At 41.9% G+C, this 17,538-nt stretch overlaps 1 protein-coding gene across 1 annotated transcript in view; it reads left to right on the forward strand.

Annotated features, from left to right (window-relative positions):
• pomgnt1 (protein O-linked mannose N-acetylglucosaminyltransferase 1 (beta 1,2-)) overlaps positions 1 to 16,970 on the forward strand; it is a 17,203-nt gene extending 233 nt beyond the window's left edge. Inside the window, exons 1-21 of the mRNA XM_080771272.1 lie at positions 1 to 298; positions 589 to 691; positions 2,273 to 2,388; positions 2,733 to 2,798; positions 2,994 to 3,107; positions 3,852 to 3,969; positions 4,410 to 4,508; positions 4,969 to 5,096; positions 5,867 to 5,937; positions 6,577 to 6,652; positions 6,762 to 6,845; positions 8,388 to 8,429; positions 8,807 to 8,865; positions 10,383 to 10,455; positions 11,183 to 11,311; positions 13,087 to 13,212; positions 13,725 to 13,789; positions 13,905 to 13,949; positions 14,742 to 14,877; positions 15,671 to 15,780; positions 15,957 to 16,970. The exon at positions 1 to 298 is cut by the window's left edge and continues 233 nt beyond it. Of these exons, the coding sequence (XP_080627398.1) occupies positions 179 to 298; positions 589 to 691; positions 2,273 to 2,388; positions 2,733 to 2,798; positions 2,994 to 3,107; positions 3,852 to 3,969; positions 4,410 to 4,508; positions 4,969 to 5,096; positions 5,867 to 5,937; positions 6,577 to 6,652; positions 6,762 to 6,845; positions 8,388 to 8,429; positions 8,807 to 8,865; positions 10,383 to 10,455; positions 11,183 to 11,311; positions 13,087 to 13,212; positions 13,725 to 13,789; positions 13,905 to 13,949; positions 14,742 to 14,877; positions 15,671 to 15,780; positions 15,957 to 16,041 (1,965 nt within the window). The 5' untranslated portion in view covers positions 1 to 178 and the 3' untranslated portion in view covers positions 16,042 to 16,970. The remainder of the gene's footprint in view (positions 299 to 588; positions 692 to 2,272; positions 2,389 to 2,732; positions 2,799 to 2,993; positions 3,108 to 3,851; positions 3,970 to 4,409; positions 4,509 to 4,968; positions 5,097 to 5,866; positions 5,938 to 6,576; positions 6,653 to 6,761; positions 6,846 to 8,387; positions 8,430 to 8,806; positions 8,866 to 10,382; positions 10,456 to 11,182; positions 11,312 to 13,086; positions 13,213 to 13,724; positions 13,790 to 13,904; positions 13,950 to 14,741; positions 14,878 to 15,670; positions 15,781 to 15,956) is intronic.
• Positions 16,971 to 17,538: the final 568 nt, after the last annotated feature.

Genomic DNA, 17,538 nt, shown 5'->3' on the forward strand with positions numbered 1-17,538 from the left:
TCCACCAACAACAACATAGCGTGCTGTATGTATTGTTTTGCAGATGACAACAATGTGAACGACACGGGGTTGTGACAGCCACACAATACACATCGCTGCTTCAGTGCATGCACTGTGGTGGCCACGTTCTTGGTCACAGCAGGGGGTGAAGGAGGACAGGTCAGGCAGAGTCCCCGGGATGGACACTTGGACCCCGAATCCTCGAGCGAAGCCTTTCATTCCTCGCCAGCAACGAAGCCTGTACCTCACCTGGAAATACAAACTGACCAACAAACGGTCGATCCGGCGGTTCTGCCAGGTCTGTAGCAGCAACGCACACACCTTTTGTGTGGTGATCCCGAAGGGTCCATTTGATACCAATCATTTAGCACCCCCCCCCCCCCCTGGAACCACTACACTACTACCTTGATTTGCTTGGTTGCGTTGATCATTATCAGAGTTACAAATCCATCAATTTAACACTGACTGTATGTTAATTTCAGTAAATTACCTTCTGCGGTTTGACGTATGATTTATCTAGCCACATAGACAAGTAATTTAAACGTAATATGAATCTGCTTTAAATATGTTTGTCATTATACTTTGCAGGCAGGTGCTGTTCTATTTTTATTAGTTACCGTCATCGTTAACATCAAGCTCATCTTGGACACAAGAAGAGTGGCCAGTGAAGAAGAGGCAGTCCAGGAGTATGGTGAGACAGGCTTTGATTGATTGATTGAAATATTTATTAACAGTTTGCAGAATTACAGTACATTTCAAGCACAAACTCAATACAAAGACTGTTAACTGTGAGTGGACGACCCAATTAAGCATTACACTTACACCCCTTACAAGAGGGCAGTTTTCTTTTGATTGAATCTTATTCAATTGAAAGGGGGGAGGGGGGCATCATTTTCTTCTATGTACAGAGGTGATTTTAACTCCCCCTTTGGTGTCCTGAAAGATGACATTTCAGGCCTGTTTTGAAGGAAGCCCGTGATCCACAGGTTTTAAAAATGTTGATTGAATGTCAAATTGATCGCCTGTTAGTACTGAGGGGGTTGGGGCAATCACCAAGTTCTACTTGACCTTCTGAAAGCCAGGGTATATGACTGACTTTCATAATGACACAAGATTCATTCATTCAATCAGTGGTTTAAGGCCCTGTTTAGACTGGCTGCCAAATTCAGCCTACCGGTAAATCAGATTTTTGCCATATCCAGATTGGAATCTGATTTGTTTTATGAAGTCTGAACTATCTCCATCTACAGTGACACTAACATTTGTTTGTCATTATTAGTATAAAACTATTATGACCCTAGTTTTGCTTTACTGTCATTTTCATACACATGTTGTTGTTCAGAAGGCATGGTGGCACCTCTTCACACTAAAATTCAATGTACCACTAAATAAAATAACTGATTATCACCAGCAGATGGCAGCAGTGTCTAATGTTTAGTTGCTCCAGCCCGGAGGAAGCCACATACTGGTGCAATATAATAACTTAATAATAACTCCTTTTACTGTAACAGTATGAGGAGGTGTGTATTCATTGTTTTAGCAACTGACGAAGGTCCCAGGACTGAAATGTTTGCTTGATCATTTTAACTCACTATGAGCACAGAGCACTTTATTATAAACATAACAAATAAATGCTATTCTTCTCAGTCTGCAGTGAGCAGTCTTTTTTTCTGCCAGTTTTTGAAACTACCGCACCTGCAGTTAACCTGAAACAAAGGACAGAGAAAGGTGCAACAGTTTCCCCTGTACTTTGTTTGAGCAACAATCCTGAATTACACATTATATTTGTTCCATTTGCCACTCAGAAATATGTCAAAGCATTATCACTTTCCAGTATAGACCAAAGGTTCCGTATGCACAATTTCAGGGATGCAACCCATATTTGTGCTAGTTTTCTCCGTTTAGTAATTCAGTAGGTAATTTATAGTTGGATTGCAATTGATTTTGATCATTTTATTTTTGTGTCGTCCATATGTGGTTTCCAGCTGAGCCTATTGTCTATTGTGATTCCCAAAAAATTGTGTTCATAGACTCGTTCTATTTCGGTCCCATTGTTTGATTGCTAGTTTAGCTGCCTGGTATGCAGATTTATTTTGTTGCAGAAGATGATATATTTGGTTTTGGAGTGGTCCAATGGCAGTTAATTGACGTCATACCAGTATTTGAGGATCTCTAGTTCCCTTTCCACTGCATGCAGCAAAATGACTTTGCTGCTGCCAGTGGATTCCGTTATAATACGTTGATGTCTAATTTTAATCTAATGTTCTTACAGAGGATGCGATGCCCAACATGGAGACACCACGCAGGCCGGCCGGTGGACGCAAGGCTCTCGACATTGAGGTTTACTCTAGCCGTTCCAAGGTGTATGTGGCGGTGGATGGCACCACTGTGAGTCTGATTTATCCATGAAGTTCCTTTTTTCTTTTCTTTTTTAAGATATTTTTTGTGGCTTACGCCTAAAAAAAATTCAAAAAATTGAATATGTTGCAGCACAACAAAAAACATCTCTGTAAAGTAGTACAAGTCTGTGCTTCACTATCATTGTTTGCTTAACCCCTTAAGGACGGTTTTTCCGAAAATTTAGGTAAGGATTTAGAAAGCAACAAGGTGTTTTTAGAATCGGCCTCAGGCCTAAATGGATCTGCAAGATCACAATGTTTTGTGAGTTTGTGTGTGGGGGGGGGGGGGGGGGGGGGGGTTGATAGTGAAAGTAAAATGTTCTTTTGTCATAGGTGCTGGAGGATGACATGCGGGAACAGGGCAGAGGCATTCATGTAATCGTTCTCAACCAGGCTTCTGTAAGCATCCATGTAGCCCTGAATTTCTTGTTTGCGTTTCTTTTTTCCCCAACGAGATGACTCATATATTTATTCTTGTGTACTTTTTATAATCTAGTCCACCCATCTATGTATTATGGCCTCCATCTTTGCCTTTGTCTTGTATTACTTTACAGCCTGTAACTGTGTTTTTGTGTGTGTATTTCTCTTCCATAGGGCCATGTGATGGCCAAGAGGATCTTTGACACCTACTCTCCCCATGAGGATGAAGCTATGATCCTCTTCCTCAACATGGTGACCCGGGGACGTGTCCTCATCTTCACTATCAAGGTCAGTCACTTTTCATGTAGTCTTCTGATTTAGTAAGAATGGAAATGTTCTTTACATGCTACTTTGCACAGTACATGTTGTCTGTCTCTTCTTTGGTTGTAATTTGCCCCGCCTCAATAGTTTTCCCAGTGGTATGTTTTGTCTGCAAACCTAGATAAGGCAGTTTTATAATGCATTTGTAATTAGTATGCCTTTGTAAGAACAGGAATACTCCCCGAACTCACAAGTTTTAACTAAGAAAACACAATTCTTTGACTGAAAAAAGTTTGACGTGAGTTGCATGGTTTTATTTTTTAGTTGAAGATGCATAATGTTGTACGACTCTAAAATATGGCACGTATAAAGTTCATGAGGCTGTAATGAACCTCATGGAGTTTTCAGATTTTTAATTGTGACACAAGACCAACCTGGCTAGCCTCTAATGAATCAGTGGAATCATATTTCAAATCGAGACCAAATGAGACCATCATTTGAGTAATTAAGTTCAGACTACAGAGTCACATTCTGTGGCTTCTGCAGTGGATTCATTCATATGTCATGTGTTCATTCAGGTAGAGCACTCACCTTTCTGTGTTCTGTGTTTGATCCCAAGTACATCCAACTTGGCGTATGAGTAGCACCATAGCAATCCTTCTCCCAGGGGGCTATTGCATTGAAAAGGGGATAGACGCCCTTTCCTGGCCGATAACCCTGAACCCTAAACCTAATTACTTACAATACAGTACCTGTTTGTTTTTTGGGCAGGATGAGGGCACATTTCACCTTAAGGATGTTGCTAAGAACCTACTGAAGGGCCTGGGCAGCCAGGCGTCACTCAACCTTGGCTGGAGGGACATGTGGACTCTGGTGGTGAAGAAAGGAGGTAGAGGAACAAACTTACTTACTTAGATAATTATTTCGAGTGTGCCACCATCCAGGAAGTTGCTTGTTTTTTTTATGATGTTTTCACTATAGCTTTGTCTTTTTCAAGCAGTCATTCACACACTCTGTGTGTGTGTGTGTGTGTGTGTGTGGGGGGCTGTGGCTCAGGAGGTAGAGCAGGTAGAGCATGATCCATGGGTCGGCGGTTCGAATCCCGGCTCCTCCTGTCTACATGTCGAAGTGTCTTTGGGCAAGACACTGAACATCAAATTGCTCCCGATGTGCTGGCTGGTACCTTGCATGGCTTCCGCCACAATCGGTGTATGAATGTGTGGGTGAATGTAATGCACAATCTATGTAAAGCGCCTTGAATAAAGGCACTATATAAATGCACCATTTACCATTTATTTTTACCATTTGTTTATGTGTGTGCGCGTGCAGGTCAGGTATATGGAGAGAAGCACTCCAAGTCTCCTACGCTTTCTACCTGGGGAGACCCTGTACTCTTGAAGACCGAGGTGCAGCTGACTGCCTCTGAAGGTACGTTCAAGTCATGCCTATTTCTTACATGTCTTAAAAAAAGATAACTTTTTTTATAAAAACACAAATGCACGAACGAAAAACATGCACAATCCATGCGTTCCTATGCTCTTTCCTCATTTACTGCTAGATTTATTTCTTGCTGCGTTAAGCCCTTGCCACGTCTTTTCAGAGCATACTTTTATTTTGAAGACCAAAAACTCACAGGCCGTGTACTGGAAGTATAAAAACGGCTGTGTAATGTGTCCCGCCAATGTATTTTTTCTTCTTTTTTCTAAAAACATATGTTTATTGATTTTTCTTTACAACATAGTATTTTCAAAGCAATTATTCACATATAGTTTTCCCCATACACCCACATGGCAGCACAAACACTAAACAAAATATTCAAAGAAACATCAGGATATGTTTATGAATACAAAGCAAATAAAAAAACCAAATGTGATATGAACTGGTACAGAGGCAGAGTGCCACTGGGCAGACACGGAGCTGAACAGACGACGGAAGCTCTTCTGCAGCAAAGTGGAGGGCTACGGCAGCATCTGCAGCTGCAAAGACCCTGCTCCCATCGAGTTCAACCCTGACCCTGTAAGACAGCCACTTCAGTTCTCACTGCTTCAGCTCTTCTCTAGTTTATTCATTGATCTTAAGTCATGTGCATTTTGTATGCTTTATGGAGAAATCATAAAAAAATTACAAAAAAAAGAAGAAAAAAAAAGAAAAAAAACCCACATGAACTACAGTACATAAACACATTAAATGTTATGAAACATCAAATTACATTGACATTGTGCTTTTTGCTATAGTGTCACCCAATGGTAGTTAACGTTTTCGCTGCTATCTACGTTTATAATCGTTGCTAGGCAATCGGTACCCCCCCCCCCCCCCCCCCCCCCCCCAGTGCAGCACTGTTATTGTGTCGACCAGAAGCAGAAACCACGTGGTTGCTGGAGTATACTATTCTAACAGACTGTCAAAGTTATTTCCACAGAGTCGGCACACGTTGGTTTTTATCTTAGACGGTGTGGTGGGTTCTTCAGCCATTCTCCTCATTTTCCTCGCATAGCCTCGTTTGAATTCCACTGGTAATAATTTCCTCACTGTGTTATTTTGAGGGGTGCACACCGCTCAGAGCCCTGACATAATTTGGAGCGATCCCACTTTTAGACCAGTGCAGCCCATGCGCAAATCCAGGCTTTCATTTTTCGCGCAGACGAAATGAAAGCCTGGGTATCGAGGCTACCTTTAGGTGCGCGTATGCTACCACATATCTGCACAGAAAAGTTAAAGAAACCTATACCAAGTTATACTACTTGTTTATAGTTCATATAATATTCCAATTCTCTTTATTATTCCAGCTACCCAACAATAATGTCTTCAACGTCCCTGTGGCTGTTATCGCAGGGAACAGACCCAACTATCTTTATAGGTAAGGGTGTGAAAATGATTGTGATAAGATAATTAAAATGTTTGATTGAATAACGAACCAGATTTTTATTTTGTTCCGGTGTAACCATGAAAGGTCCTGTCTATCTTTATGAATATAGAATAATGGTTACATTGTTCCACTTATCCTGAATGTTATCCATTTGTACAAATTTGTACCCTCCCTGCATTAAATGAACACTCACAATTTTACTGAGAGTAGACTTTAGGGTTTGAAACTTGTGTAAAGCTCTCAGCATATGAAAATGGTTTGGGGAAGACGTTCCCCAAACCGTACAGTATTTTGTTGTATTGATGTACTTTATGGCATATAGGGAGATGAAACAATTAGCACAAGGTTTTAGTCATTTGGAAATGCCAATAAAGTATGAGACTTGTTATCATATTAATGATTAGTGAATTTGGGTACTCGACATTGCCACTGTTTGTTTGAGTGCCATAGGGGGTCAAAAGGTCCTGGAGAAAGCCAAATACTTTTACTAATCTATAATATAATGTGCAGTCAACAACAGTTCTCCTGCACTCCCTGCTTGGTGTCATTGAATAAATGCTATGGTGAAAGCAATATCATCCAATATAATATCAATATAATGATCCCTAAGGGTTCTTCCTCTGTGTTCAGAATGCTGCGGTCACTTCTTTCAGCTCATGGCGTCAACCCACAGATGATCACGGTCTTCATCGATGGATACTATGAGGTACAGGGTGTTTTCCTCTTGTTTCCCATGTTTGTTTTTGTAAACTGAATGTTCATAATCGTGTGTGTGTGTGTGTGTGTGTGTGTGTGTGTGTGCGCGCGCGCCACAGGAGCCTATGGATGTAGTGGAGCTGTTTGGACTGAAGGGAGTTCAGCACACACCCATTAGCATCAAGAATGCCAGAGTATCCCAGGTAAACAACAGTTCACCCCACTCTCAAGGTTGAACACTTTAGCACACCATTATGTCGCCTACACAACTGACGTCGACCCCACACTTTGTTTAGACAACGTAGGCAACAAGATGACATTATTCATAATTTGTGCCTTTGAGTGTTCAGACGGAATCATGTGTGTTTGTTTAGATGTGTCTGTGATATATTTAGTTTTGTTTCTGCATTCTACCCAACGCTTCATTCTGCCAGCAGTGAAAGCAGTGATAGTTTTGAAGAGACGTTGGTTGTGAAGGTTAGGAGGAAATGCTAGTGTCGCACGCTAACCTCCAGGAGAGGTCCAAACACCTTTGTAATCCCTGGCTGAGTGACCATGCAAAAATACAACCTTGTCTCAAGAAATGGCGAAATCTCTGCACCTCTGTGACAAATTTCATACAGTGAGTCGTAGGGAGAGCCAGCGGTTAAAATAGCGCTGGCTTTACACAAGGCTTCAGTGGCTCAAGAGAATGACGGAGCGAGCCGCGATGAGGCTAGGCAGATTCATTGAGCTATAGGGGCAGATTTTCATTTGGCAGGGAGTTCCGTTCAAAACTGTTCTTTGTCCTCCCTAGACTTTCTTCTGACCGGCAAGCCTTTCCAAAACCTCAAAAAGTTATTGTTCAGTTGTAGTATGTTGTTGCCATTAAATGTAATTGCTTGTAATTTGGACTGAGGCCGATTCTAAAAACGCCTTCTAAATCCGGACCTACGTTTTCTGAAAAACAAATATTTATAAATTTATATAGCAGCATAAAAAAAACATTTTTTTTTAAAAATACTGTGCTAAGTGTACGTACTGTACACCACAGAACACCAAAAGGGGTTCCGACCCAAAATGGGTTAAGTCTTCGAAAGACTTCCCACACAGTTGTGCAGTTGATTGCAGATACAAATTTAATTTCCGTTGCCGTAACAAATCGTTATTTCATGTTTGACTATAGGCATACTACAGCTCAAATGAAACAAATAACCACCAGATGAAGAAGTTTTAACAGTTAAAAACAACTATGCCTAAAATGTAACCCTAGAGCGCCACAGGCCCGCCCCCTTTCAGAAAAGCGAGTGGCCCAGGAAATGAAACCCCAATGCATTCTTCCATCGGCACTTCTAATATAATTTATTTAAAGACGGTTACGCCGCGGACAAAGCCAATTCGGATCGTGACGAATCATGATAATGAACACAATGTTTTGGGCCGATCAAATAATTTATAAGACGAAAAACAAAACAAATAGTGTTGTCTCCTGACTTTCTTTTCTTCTTTCTAATGATTTGATCGGCCCAAAACATTGTGTTCATTGTCATGATTCGTCAGGATCCGAATTGGCTTTGTCCGCGGCGTAACCGTCTTTAAATAAATTATATTAGAAGTGCCGATGGAAGAATGCATTGGGGTTTCATTTCCTGCTCCACTCGCTTTTCTGAAAGGGGACGGGCCTGCGGCGCTCTATATCAGTTTGGTTTTGGAAACACCAACCTCACAAGCCTCCCAAGTTAACTCCTCATCTCTTCCTCCTGTAGCACTACAAGGCCAGTCTGACTGCAACATTTAACCTACATCCAGTGAGTACTGCAATGGCTATTGATTTTCACAGCAAAACAAGGTACCTTGTATCTCAATATTTCAGCTTTTTAGGTTTTTCTTGTTTCTTTCCCCCATAAATGACCTACATACAAAAGTGTCTGTAGAACAATAAAAAAGTAACCATTTTGGACAAACAAGGTTTACACTCAACAGCAACGATATATAAGTGTGTAGCCTAGACATGTACTACTTTTGCCGTCTGTTGCCTAACAATATCAAACCGTTTACAATATACAATTATTAAACGGTAGACAATTATCATGTACACACCTTTTTTTTTAATACCACTAAGGACCAGATTTGGCAAAAATGTGTTAATATAAATATAAACGGGTGACTTATTTCTCTTAATCAGGAGGCCAGTTTTGCCATTGTCCTAGAAGAAGACCTGGACATCTCCATTGACTTCTTTAGGTAGGCTGTGCAACAATATGTACACAACATGGTGCATTTCTATCTGTATGTAAACACTGAGTTTGATTAAGATCATATTCTCATTTAGAAGAATAGGGTGGTGGAATTGTTGCACAGAGGTTGTACTAGTCTGATACACACTGGCTGAACCTTTCTATCTAGGCTGTAGTCGTCTTGTACAGAGGGAACTCATCAGGTTCATTGGAATAGTTCTGAATTCAGTATTTAGTTGTATTTTGAAACTGCAGTTCTCTTGTTGAGGTCTTGAGTATTATTTCTTCATGTGCAGCTCTATATGATTAACTATTGAATTGGCGTTTATATTAAAATGTATTATTGTAATATATACATGTGTATGCATGTTCTGATATCAACAGTACATCCAGACCCCAACTTAGTCATTAACATGAAGTTCAAAACATTGTTGACCACGTGATCGCCACCAGGTGGCAGTAAATGCACAGCTGTGGAGCCCACATCAGCTCTGCCATGAACTTCAGTGTCCCTTTGTTTGACAGCCACGGCTTTGAAATGGATTTGTTGCTGTAAATGTGCCAGCTCCCCCGCTGGGACGCACGCCCTTTTTGAAGCATTGACTTCAAATGGTTCCCAATCGTTCCCAGCTGTCGGCTGGCTTAGTTTTAATGCCAGTTTGCCTCGGTAAACATGCTCTCTGAAATTAGTTTTAGACATTCAATTAAGGAGCAACGAAATCCAAAGCTGGCCCTCCCGTGGCGGACGAGCCTTTTCCTTTCTTTTTTCCCCCCCTGTTTGTTTATGGCTAAATGCATGGCTCGTCTACATCCACAGATGCGCATACCGGCACCAGAAGCATGTCAATTTGTTTTTTTTTGTAGTCTGGTATCGCCATCTGTTCATTGGGGGCACAAAGAGTTCAGGTAAAAGGTTAGCTCACAGTTTTAACGTTTTCTGGTCATTCGACCAGTGAGCATACAGTTCAAAAAGATTATCGAAATTGGCTCAAGACTTGTGTCACAGGTGTGCCTGTCTTCTTTCACTGTACTATACAATTACAATTATATCAAACTATAAGCTCCATGCAACATCGTACTTTTATTTGTTGAATACACCATTTGTGTGTGTGTGTGTGTGTGTGTGTGTGTGTGTGTGTGTGTGTGTGTGTGTGTGAGAGACGTGTATATATATATATACAGTATACACACACACAGTTTATATACATTTTCCTCTCCTTTTGCACCCATTTAATTATTTTCTAGTGTGCATACTCACTTTGATGCTACTGTACTATACAGTAAAACAAATGCTACACAAAAAACATGTTGATGATGATATGGTTGTAATTATTGATTTTGTGGTTTTCTGGGCCAGACTGTCTACTCACGCCACGGAATAAAATTAATGACTTCTGTTGCGATGGTGATCCATCAATGATAATGGTCATCTTTCCTGCTGCACTGAGACGGACACCCGTTCATAATGGCAGTTATTGCTTTTGCTGCATGAACAGTGCAATGTTTCCTTGGTTGTCTCTTTAGTTTCCTGAGTCAGACCATCCACCTGTTGAGTGAAGACGACAGTTTGTACTGCATCTCAGCCTGGAACGACCAGGTCAGTGCCTACCGTCTGGATTTCTGAGTGTTTTAAGTAGGGCAATTAACCTAGAATATGTTGAATGTCTCCAAACCGATATTTAAATGTTTTATAAAAAAACAACATGGGGCTTTTTCTGCCTTTATTAATAGATTGAAAGAAGGTTGACAGGAAATGGGGACAGAGATTGGTGGGTCATGGGTGACACGCAGCAAAGGATAGGGAGGTTTACCAGCCTAGGTGCCCGGAGCGCTAGGCCGGACCACATCTAAGTACACGACATGAGCAAATCATCCTTTGTTATGAATTGAATCACATCAGCCATGCTCACTGGCCAATTACAGGAACTGGAAGTTGGATCAATTTCACTTTCTGCCCAGAAATTGTTCTCACACTACGGGGGGGGGGAAAGAGCTGGAAGTTGGTTGTGTTGCTCTTCTTGACCTAAACCTTTACTCTGACTCTCAATCACCCATACCTATTACATATATTTTACTCTGACTCTCAATCACCCATACCTATTACATATATTTTACTCTGACTCTCAATCACCCATACCCATTACATATATTTTACTCTGACTCTCAATCACCCATACCTATTACATATATTTTACTCTGACTCTCAATCACCCATACCCATTACATATATTTTACTCTGACTCTCAATCACCCATACCCATTACATATATTTTACTCTGACTCTCAATCACCAATACCCATTACATATATTTTGTGTTGTGCAGGGTTACGAACACACTGCCGAGGACCCGGCCTTGCTGTACAGAGTGGAGAGTATGCCAGGACTGGGCTGGGTGCTAAAAAAGAGCCTTTACAAGGACGAACTGGAACCAAAGTGGCCCACGCCTGAAAAGGTATACATAGTGCATCTCTCTTGATACGGTTTATGTTTTTGTGTCTGTTTTGCGTGTTTGATTTGGGGTGGCATATAGAGGTAATTTATAACACTCACTCACTACCACAGAGGCCGGGTTTTGAGTCCTGGCAGCAGGCTTAGCTGGACACTCCAACACAATGGGCTCTATGTACTGTATGTACACACGCCATTTTGGAAAGAACTTAGGCCCCTTCCCTACTTCCTTCACAGGTGTTACCGGCTTACAGTTGATACTAATTAAAGCTCTGTTCCGTTCTGGTCAAACGTATGGGTGTGTCACTGAGAGTTATGGGCGTCCTTGAAATTAAAAAGTTTGAGAACCACTGCACACTAAATGGAATAGAGCCATCATCAGTAACACCTGATGATACTACGTTTCTGACGTGGGTGGGAAGCCAGCTGGGGGTTGTGTCCTTGTTGCTACACTAGTGACTCCTAGGGGTTGGTCGCAGCACTGGTCCAGCGGGGAGGAGAACTGCCCAAGGGAGCGCAAAGCTTCACACGCTTCACGTTCGCACGCTGCACGCTTGTAGGGCTGACTCGATTGAACGTCGATTAAAGCGGCCACTTTTGGTCCGCGAGACGGCCCCATTTGGTCCGCGAACCATGCTTGCGCCTCGCAGCACCTCGCAACGCCTCCTCTTTCCCCAACAACAACAAGGAAGTCAACTGACTGCAGCTGCAGTCCCAGGAGCCAGGAAAAATAAATCGAAAGTGTGGTTGCATTTTAAAATACCCTATTTCAATAAAGGTTGTAGGCTACACGAGAGTGAAAATGACCGCTGGGAAAATCCCTAATTGAGAGTGTAGGCAAGCGCATGCACCACAGCTCAGTGGACATTAAATATAGGCTACCATGTTTGTCATGTCATATAAAAACATTACTTACACGAAAATGAAAATATAAACTTCACAGATTATAGATCACTTGGAATTATAACAATCTGTTGAGTATTGCCTGAATAATGCCACTATAAAATCCCAACTTTTATCGATGCGCCATTGCGCTGAGAACCTTGTGGAGCCTGGCGGTGTACATTATACTTGTGAGGACCTGCTTGGATTCACATGGTGAGTGCGCTCAGTGCGCGCACCGAAAATTCAAAGATCTGCAATCTCATGCGCTGCGTTGTGCATATTGGCCGAGTATAATGGCACGAATTAAACTAGGCCTATAGATTTATTTTTGCGATGCGGAGAATTGATTTTGCCGTTGCCAGCGATCTCTTTTTTTTTTTTTTCTTGTCTGAAGACTGACCTGTTCCATCACTGTGAACTCCCATGCAGCAGAGCAGCTCCTACAGACCCAGACCAAAACACCTTTTCTCTTTGGCATTTAATTGCACCTGATCGTATTATTGTAATTATGTAGCCTATACTATTTGCCTGTGTTTTTTCTTTTAATTATGCTTTTCTTTGTGCGCCGATGGTGATGCTCCACTTGTTTCAGCCTGTAGGCCTACAGCACTTTGGTCAGCTTTTATTGTTTTAAATGTGCTATATAAATAAAGTTTGATTTAGGCCTATATTGGAGCTGGTGCTGGCAAATAACGAATTACTGTAATGCCATGCAGTGAAGTTGTGCAAATGTCAACTCAATTAGCAAGCGGAGCTGCTCTCATGCACTCTGCACTGCAGTCTGCAGATCTCTTCTTAAAGTTTACTTATTATGGTTTACTTTCAACCATAAACCATGTAAAATGACCATAAAAACAATGCGGTGTTTGACTGTGTGTTGTTGTCTTCCTGCAGCTGTGGGACTGGGACATGTGGATGAGAATGCCAGAGCAGAGGAAGGGCAGAGAATGCATCATCCCTGACGTGTCGCGCTCCTACCACTTTGGCATCATCGGACTCAACATGAATGGCTATTTCCATGTAATTGAAGTTCACAACACACATTTCAAGTCTACTGTTTTATCAGTATTTAACCCCCCCCCCCCTTAAGACTGGCTATTTTTGCTGAATGTTTGCCACAGAATAGGGACGCTAGGATTCAAGTGGATGAAACTCATCAGCAGTTATGCCAGTTATAATTGTGTATCACAAGCAATTCACATCAAAGTAGCAAAAGTCATCGTCCTCCCTCTAAAATCCAAGCAATCCAAAGAGCTGAGAGCTTGTAGATCGGATATCTTTGGTGAAGATATTTGGCGCAGAGGAAAAGAAGAGCAGACAAATGGTGAAAATAGCAAAAAACATTAACACTGTAATGACAATAGTGCTGTCAAACAAGTCTTTGAAGCTATCTATATGTATATGTAATATATGTAGTGGGGGTCCCTGCTCATCTCTCTCAGCTAAGGGACCTTGGCATTTCAGGTGCTTACATTGAATATTGAACAGAAAATAATTGTTAAGATTGCTGTCATTCCTGTCCCCTCTTACAGGAGGTATATTTCAAGAAACATAAATTCAACACTGTTCCCAACGTACAGATGAAGAAAGTGGACAGGTTTGTACACTCTGCAAGTCGGCATGTAACGTGTACACAGTATGTCCCATTTTTTTTAAACGTCATTAACCATGAACTGGCTGATGCTGAAAAGATCTCATACTTTGGTCCTCAGCTTGAAGAAAGACGCCTATGAAGTGGAGATCCAGAATCTGCTGAAGTGAGTTGAATGCCTTTACAGTACATTCTGATGGGACACTAGCAAGAGCTCCTGAGCTCATGTATTGGCTGTCATGTACAGTATGAGTTATAAACGGAAAGAAATATAGTGTTGGAAACATGACGGCTTCCTGGCATGATCATACCAGATGCGTAGTGCATTATAATACTTTTTTGATGTGATTATGATGGCTTAGAATCCTTGCTGCCTTTACCCAAGGGAAATATTGTAAAATGTATAGCCTAATTAATAAATTATACTCTGAGATATTGGCACATGTGACGCGTTTTGTGAAGACGTAAAGGCCAATTCGTGCTCCTCCTTTCCGAACTGTAGTTCGGAGAGTCGGTACATCTGGGGTTGTGAGAAATCAAACCTTTCAGAAGGAAGATTTGGTCGTTGCAAGGAGAATGTATTGGCCTTAACTATAACATGTAACACCCTCATTTTCAGCAACGCCCTGCACATAAAGACAAACACACAGACACACACACACACACACACACACACACACACACACACACACATTAAAACCTGGGAGCTGACCAGTACAACCACAGTCTTATACTGTTGGCCACTAAGCAGCTCCACTGGAGCAGTTGGGGGGGGTTCAGTGCCTTGCTCAAGGGCACTTGAGCGGTGTTGGGTGAGTGATGGCAATCACTTCCCGACCCAGATTTTTCCAGCCCGTCCGGGGAATCGAACCGGCAACCTTTCGGCAACAAGGGCGCTCCTCTAACCCTTAGGCCTCCGCTGCCCCCCACAGTGACAGTATTGTGTTGAAATCTCCAGGGAGGCTGAGGTGTTGGACCACACTAAGAACCCGTGTGAGGACTCCTTCCTGCCAGACACTGAGGGGAAGACGTACGTCATGTACATCAAGATGGAGAGCGAAACGGACAGCAACACCTGGACCGAGCTCGCTAAGGTAGACCAGCACAGAGGGAGGAGTTCATTCACTAGTTGAATCAATCAATTAGTCAGTCAATTAATCAAACTAGCCCTTACCCGTTGTGAGACGGGAGCAGTACCCCCCCCCCCTTGTGGCCGCGGGGGGTACTGCACCCATCTCACAAGGGCTTCGTTAAGATCTCCATATTATTATGGTCAATGCCTGGGAGTGATTGGTGCAGGCAATGAGGAGCTACGGCAGTCACAGTGACAGAAAGACACACACACACACACACACACACACACACACACACACAGACATTGACTGAATTATAGTATGATGATGATGATGATATGAAAGGCACATCTCAACCCTGTTAAAATATTATTAACATTTTCATATAGTGGCTTTTTAAGTGCTTTAAAATATGCATTATCCCAAATAACAAATTGAGAATAGTTATTTTCCAGAATGTCCCATGCCTGAAGAAGGTCAGTAGACTGAAAGCTTGCTAAATAAATACATTGATTGTGCGCAGATCTGAGTGTGCGGAGCTTCCCTTTATTTTTTCTCATGTTCCCTTTGTGGCTCCAGCACCTCTCTTAAGTTTTTTTAGCGGATGAGCAGTGGTTCTTTTTCCATTTTTGTCAGAATGTCCCATTTAAAATGTTCTTAGTGTGACGTATAGGTTTAGACACAACGTCGCATTACAGTCCAATTCAAAGGATTCCACAGCTCTAATAGCCATTTTAACCATGTGTTAACTTGCGTCGGTAGTGTGAAGGACTATCATTCAAATACAGTACATCTTCTGCTCTCCACTCTCCAGTGCCTCCATGTTTGGGACCTGGATGTGCGGGGGTACCACAGAGGCCTGTGGCGGCTCTTCAGAAAAAGGAATCAGTTTCTGGTGGTGGCTGTCCCCATCTCCCCTTACTCGTAAGCATATGCATGTTTTCATTACAGATTGTCTTAAGTTACCACATAACCACAAAAGCAGAATACCCAGACTGGTGTGGCAGCTGACAATAGTTATAATAACATAAGTACATCCAGTCTGTTAAATGTGTGTGCGTTCTCTGACTTCCTCTTCTTTTCAAATCTACTTTGTCCAGAGAGATGAAGCCAGCCAGCGTCACTCCTATTCACCTGGAGCCTCCCCCCAAAGAAGAAGGAGCACCACCAGTTGAGCAGATATAGTACACACACACACACACACACACACACACACACACACACTTCTGCTGGAGTGAGCTCCTGTGCTGGATACAAGCTTACACTTCTCCTACCAACCTAGGCCTTAACAGCTCTTATTCTAATTTAACACCAAGAACCACTATACCGCCCTGCTTAGGGACATAAGACATTGGAGATTTTGGAACCCTGGGCATTGGGCAGACAAAACGACAAGATAATCTAAACGCTGAACTCATTGGTGGTACAGCATTATTTTCCACACGTGTGTGGACATGGCGCCTAAGCAGCTACAGTTCAAATGAATCACAGAACTGAAAGGATCGCCACTACCAATCTGCTGTGCCTACATGGTGGCCTTTGCAGCCCGGGCCTTGCCATTTATGGGAAACGTCCAGCCCAAACTGTGTAAAGTGGCTCATTCTTCACACGGTTGTATTGACGGCACGAAGAAAAGGTTATAGGTTGAGATGGTGCGACGCATGAAAAGGCTTTGGTTATCATTTATGGGACTTTGAAGGGTCTCCTTGATGACTGACGGATGATGTGGCTCCTCCCTTTCAATCAACACTAAGGGAAGAATGATGTGGTTCACCTTCTCTGCAGGGTGGCCACACACACACACACACACACACACACACACACACACACACACACACACTACAGTACAGGGGCACTGGCTGCCTAAGAAAACTGCCCAACCAGAAAACAACTAGCTTTTGTGTTTGTTTGTTTTTAACTACTGAGTGCTTTGTCCATCCTGTACATAAAATGTAACTTATGTCTATTTATTTTTGTTGTATAGGTCAACTGGACATTTGTTTAGTTTCACTTAAGTTCATTTTGAGTCTTTTCTCTTTTTTCTTTTTTTTAAGATCAATGCTTTTTTTAAGAGCCTAACGTTTACAGAAAGTGTATTAAAAATTGTATATACATTGCACATATATTTTTTGATGAAAAATAAAATGGCCATCTTATTTTTCAACATTAGATAATATCAAGCTAGAGCAAAGGAGTCTATACAGCCCTGTGGGTTTTACTATTACTACTGCTTGGGTCTGTTGCCTCGGATCACTTTGGTGAAGAGAACTGGAGACTCAAACACTTGAACAAAACTATCAAACTGAGTGTTTGGCCAGGATGATCTGTTGGACCCATGTTGTCCGTTGTCATGGACTAGAACGTGTGGAATGTACGAATGTCCTCTAGTCTAAAATATTTACATAGATGAGATCCAATGTCTTGCAGTGCTAGAAGCTCGCCTCATACTTATTAGCATCACAGTGTAATTTAAACTTTCCATGTAACAGTGGGAGCAGCCAGACATTATGTATTTCTTTTAGTTACACCATGACAGACTAGTCAGACTACAAAATATGATTTGATTTTGTTCACTGGCCCTATATTGTTACTCATTGTCATGAGCCAGTGTTGATTTTGAAAGCAAATTTTGATTTAGTTTTAGTTGTATTTCATTCAGTCATCTGAAATGTTTTAGTGGCA

This window comes from Protomyctophum bolini, assembly GCF_963924005.1.
Source record: "Protomyctophum bolini genome assembly, chromosome: 8".
In the NCBI taxonomy this organism is placed as follows: domain Eukaryota; kingdom Metazoa; phylum Chordata; class Actinopteri; order Myctophiformes; family Myctophidae; genus Protomyctophum; species Protomyctophum bolini.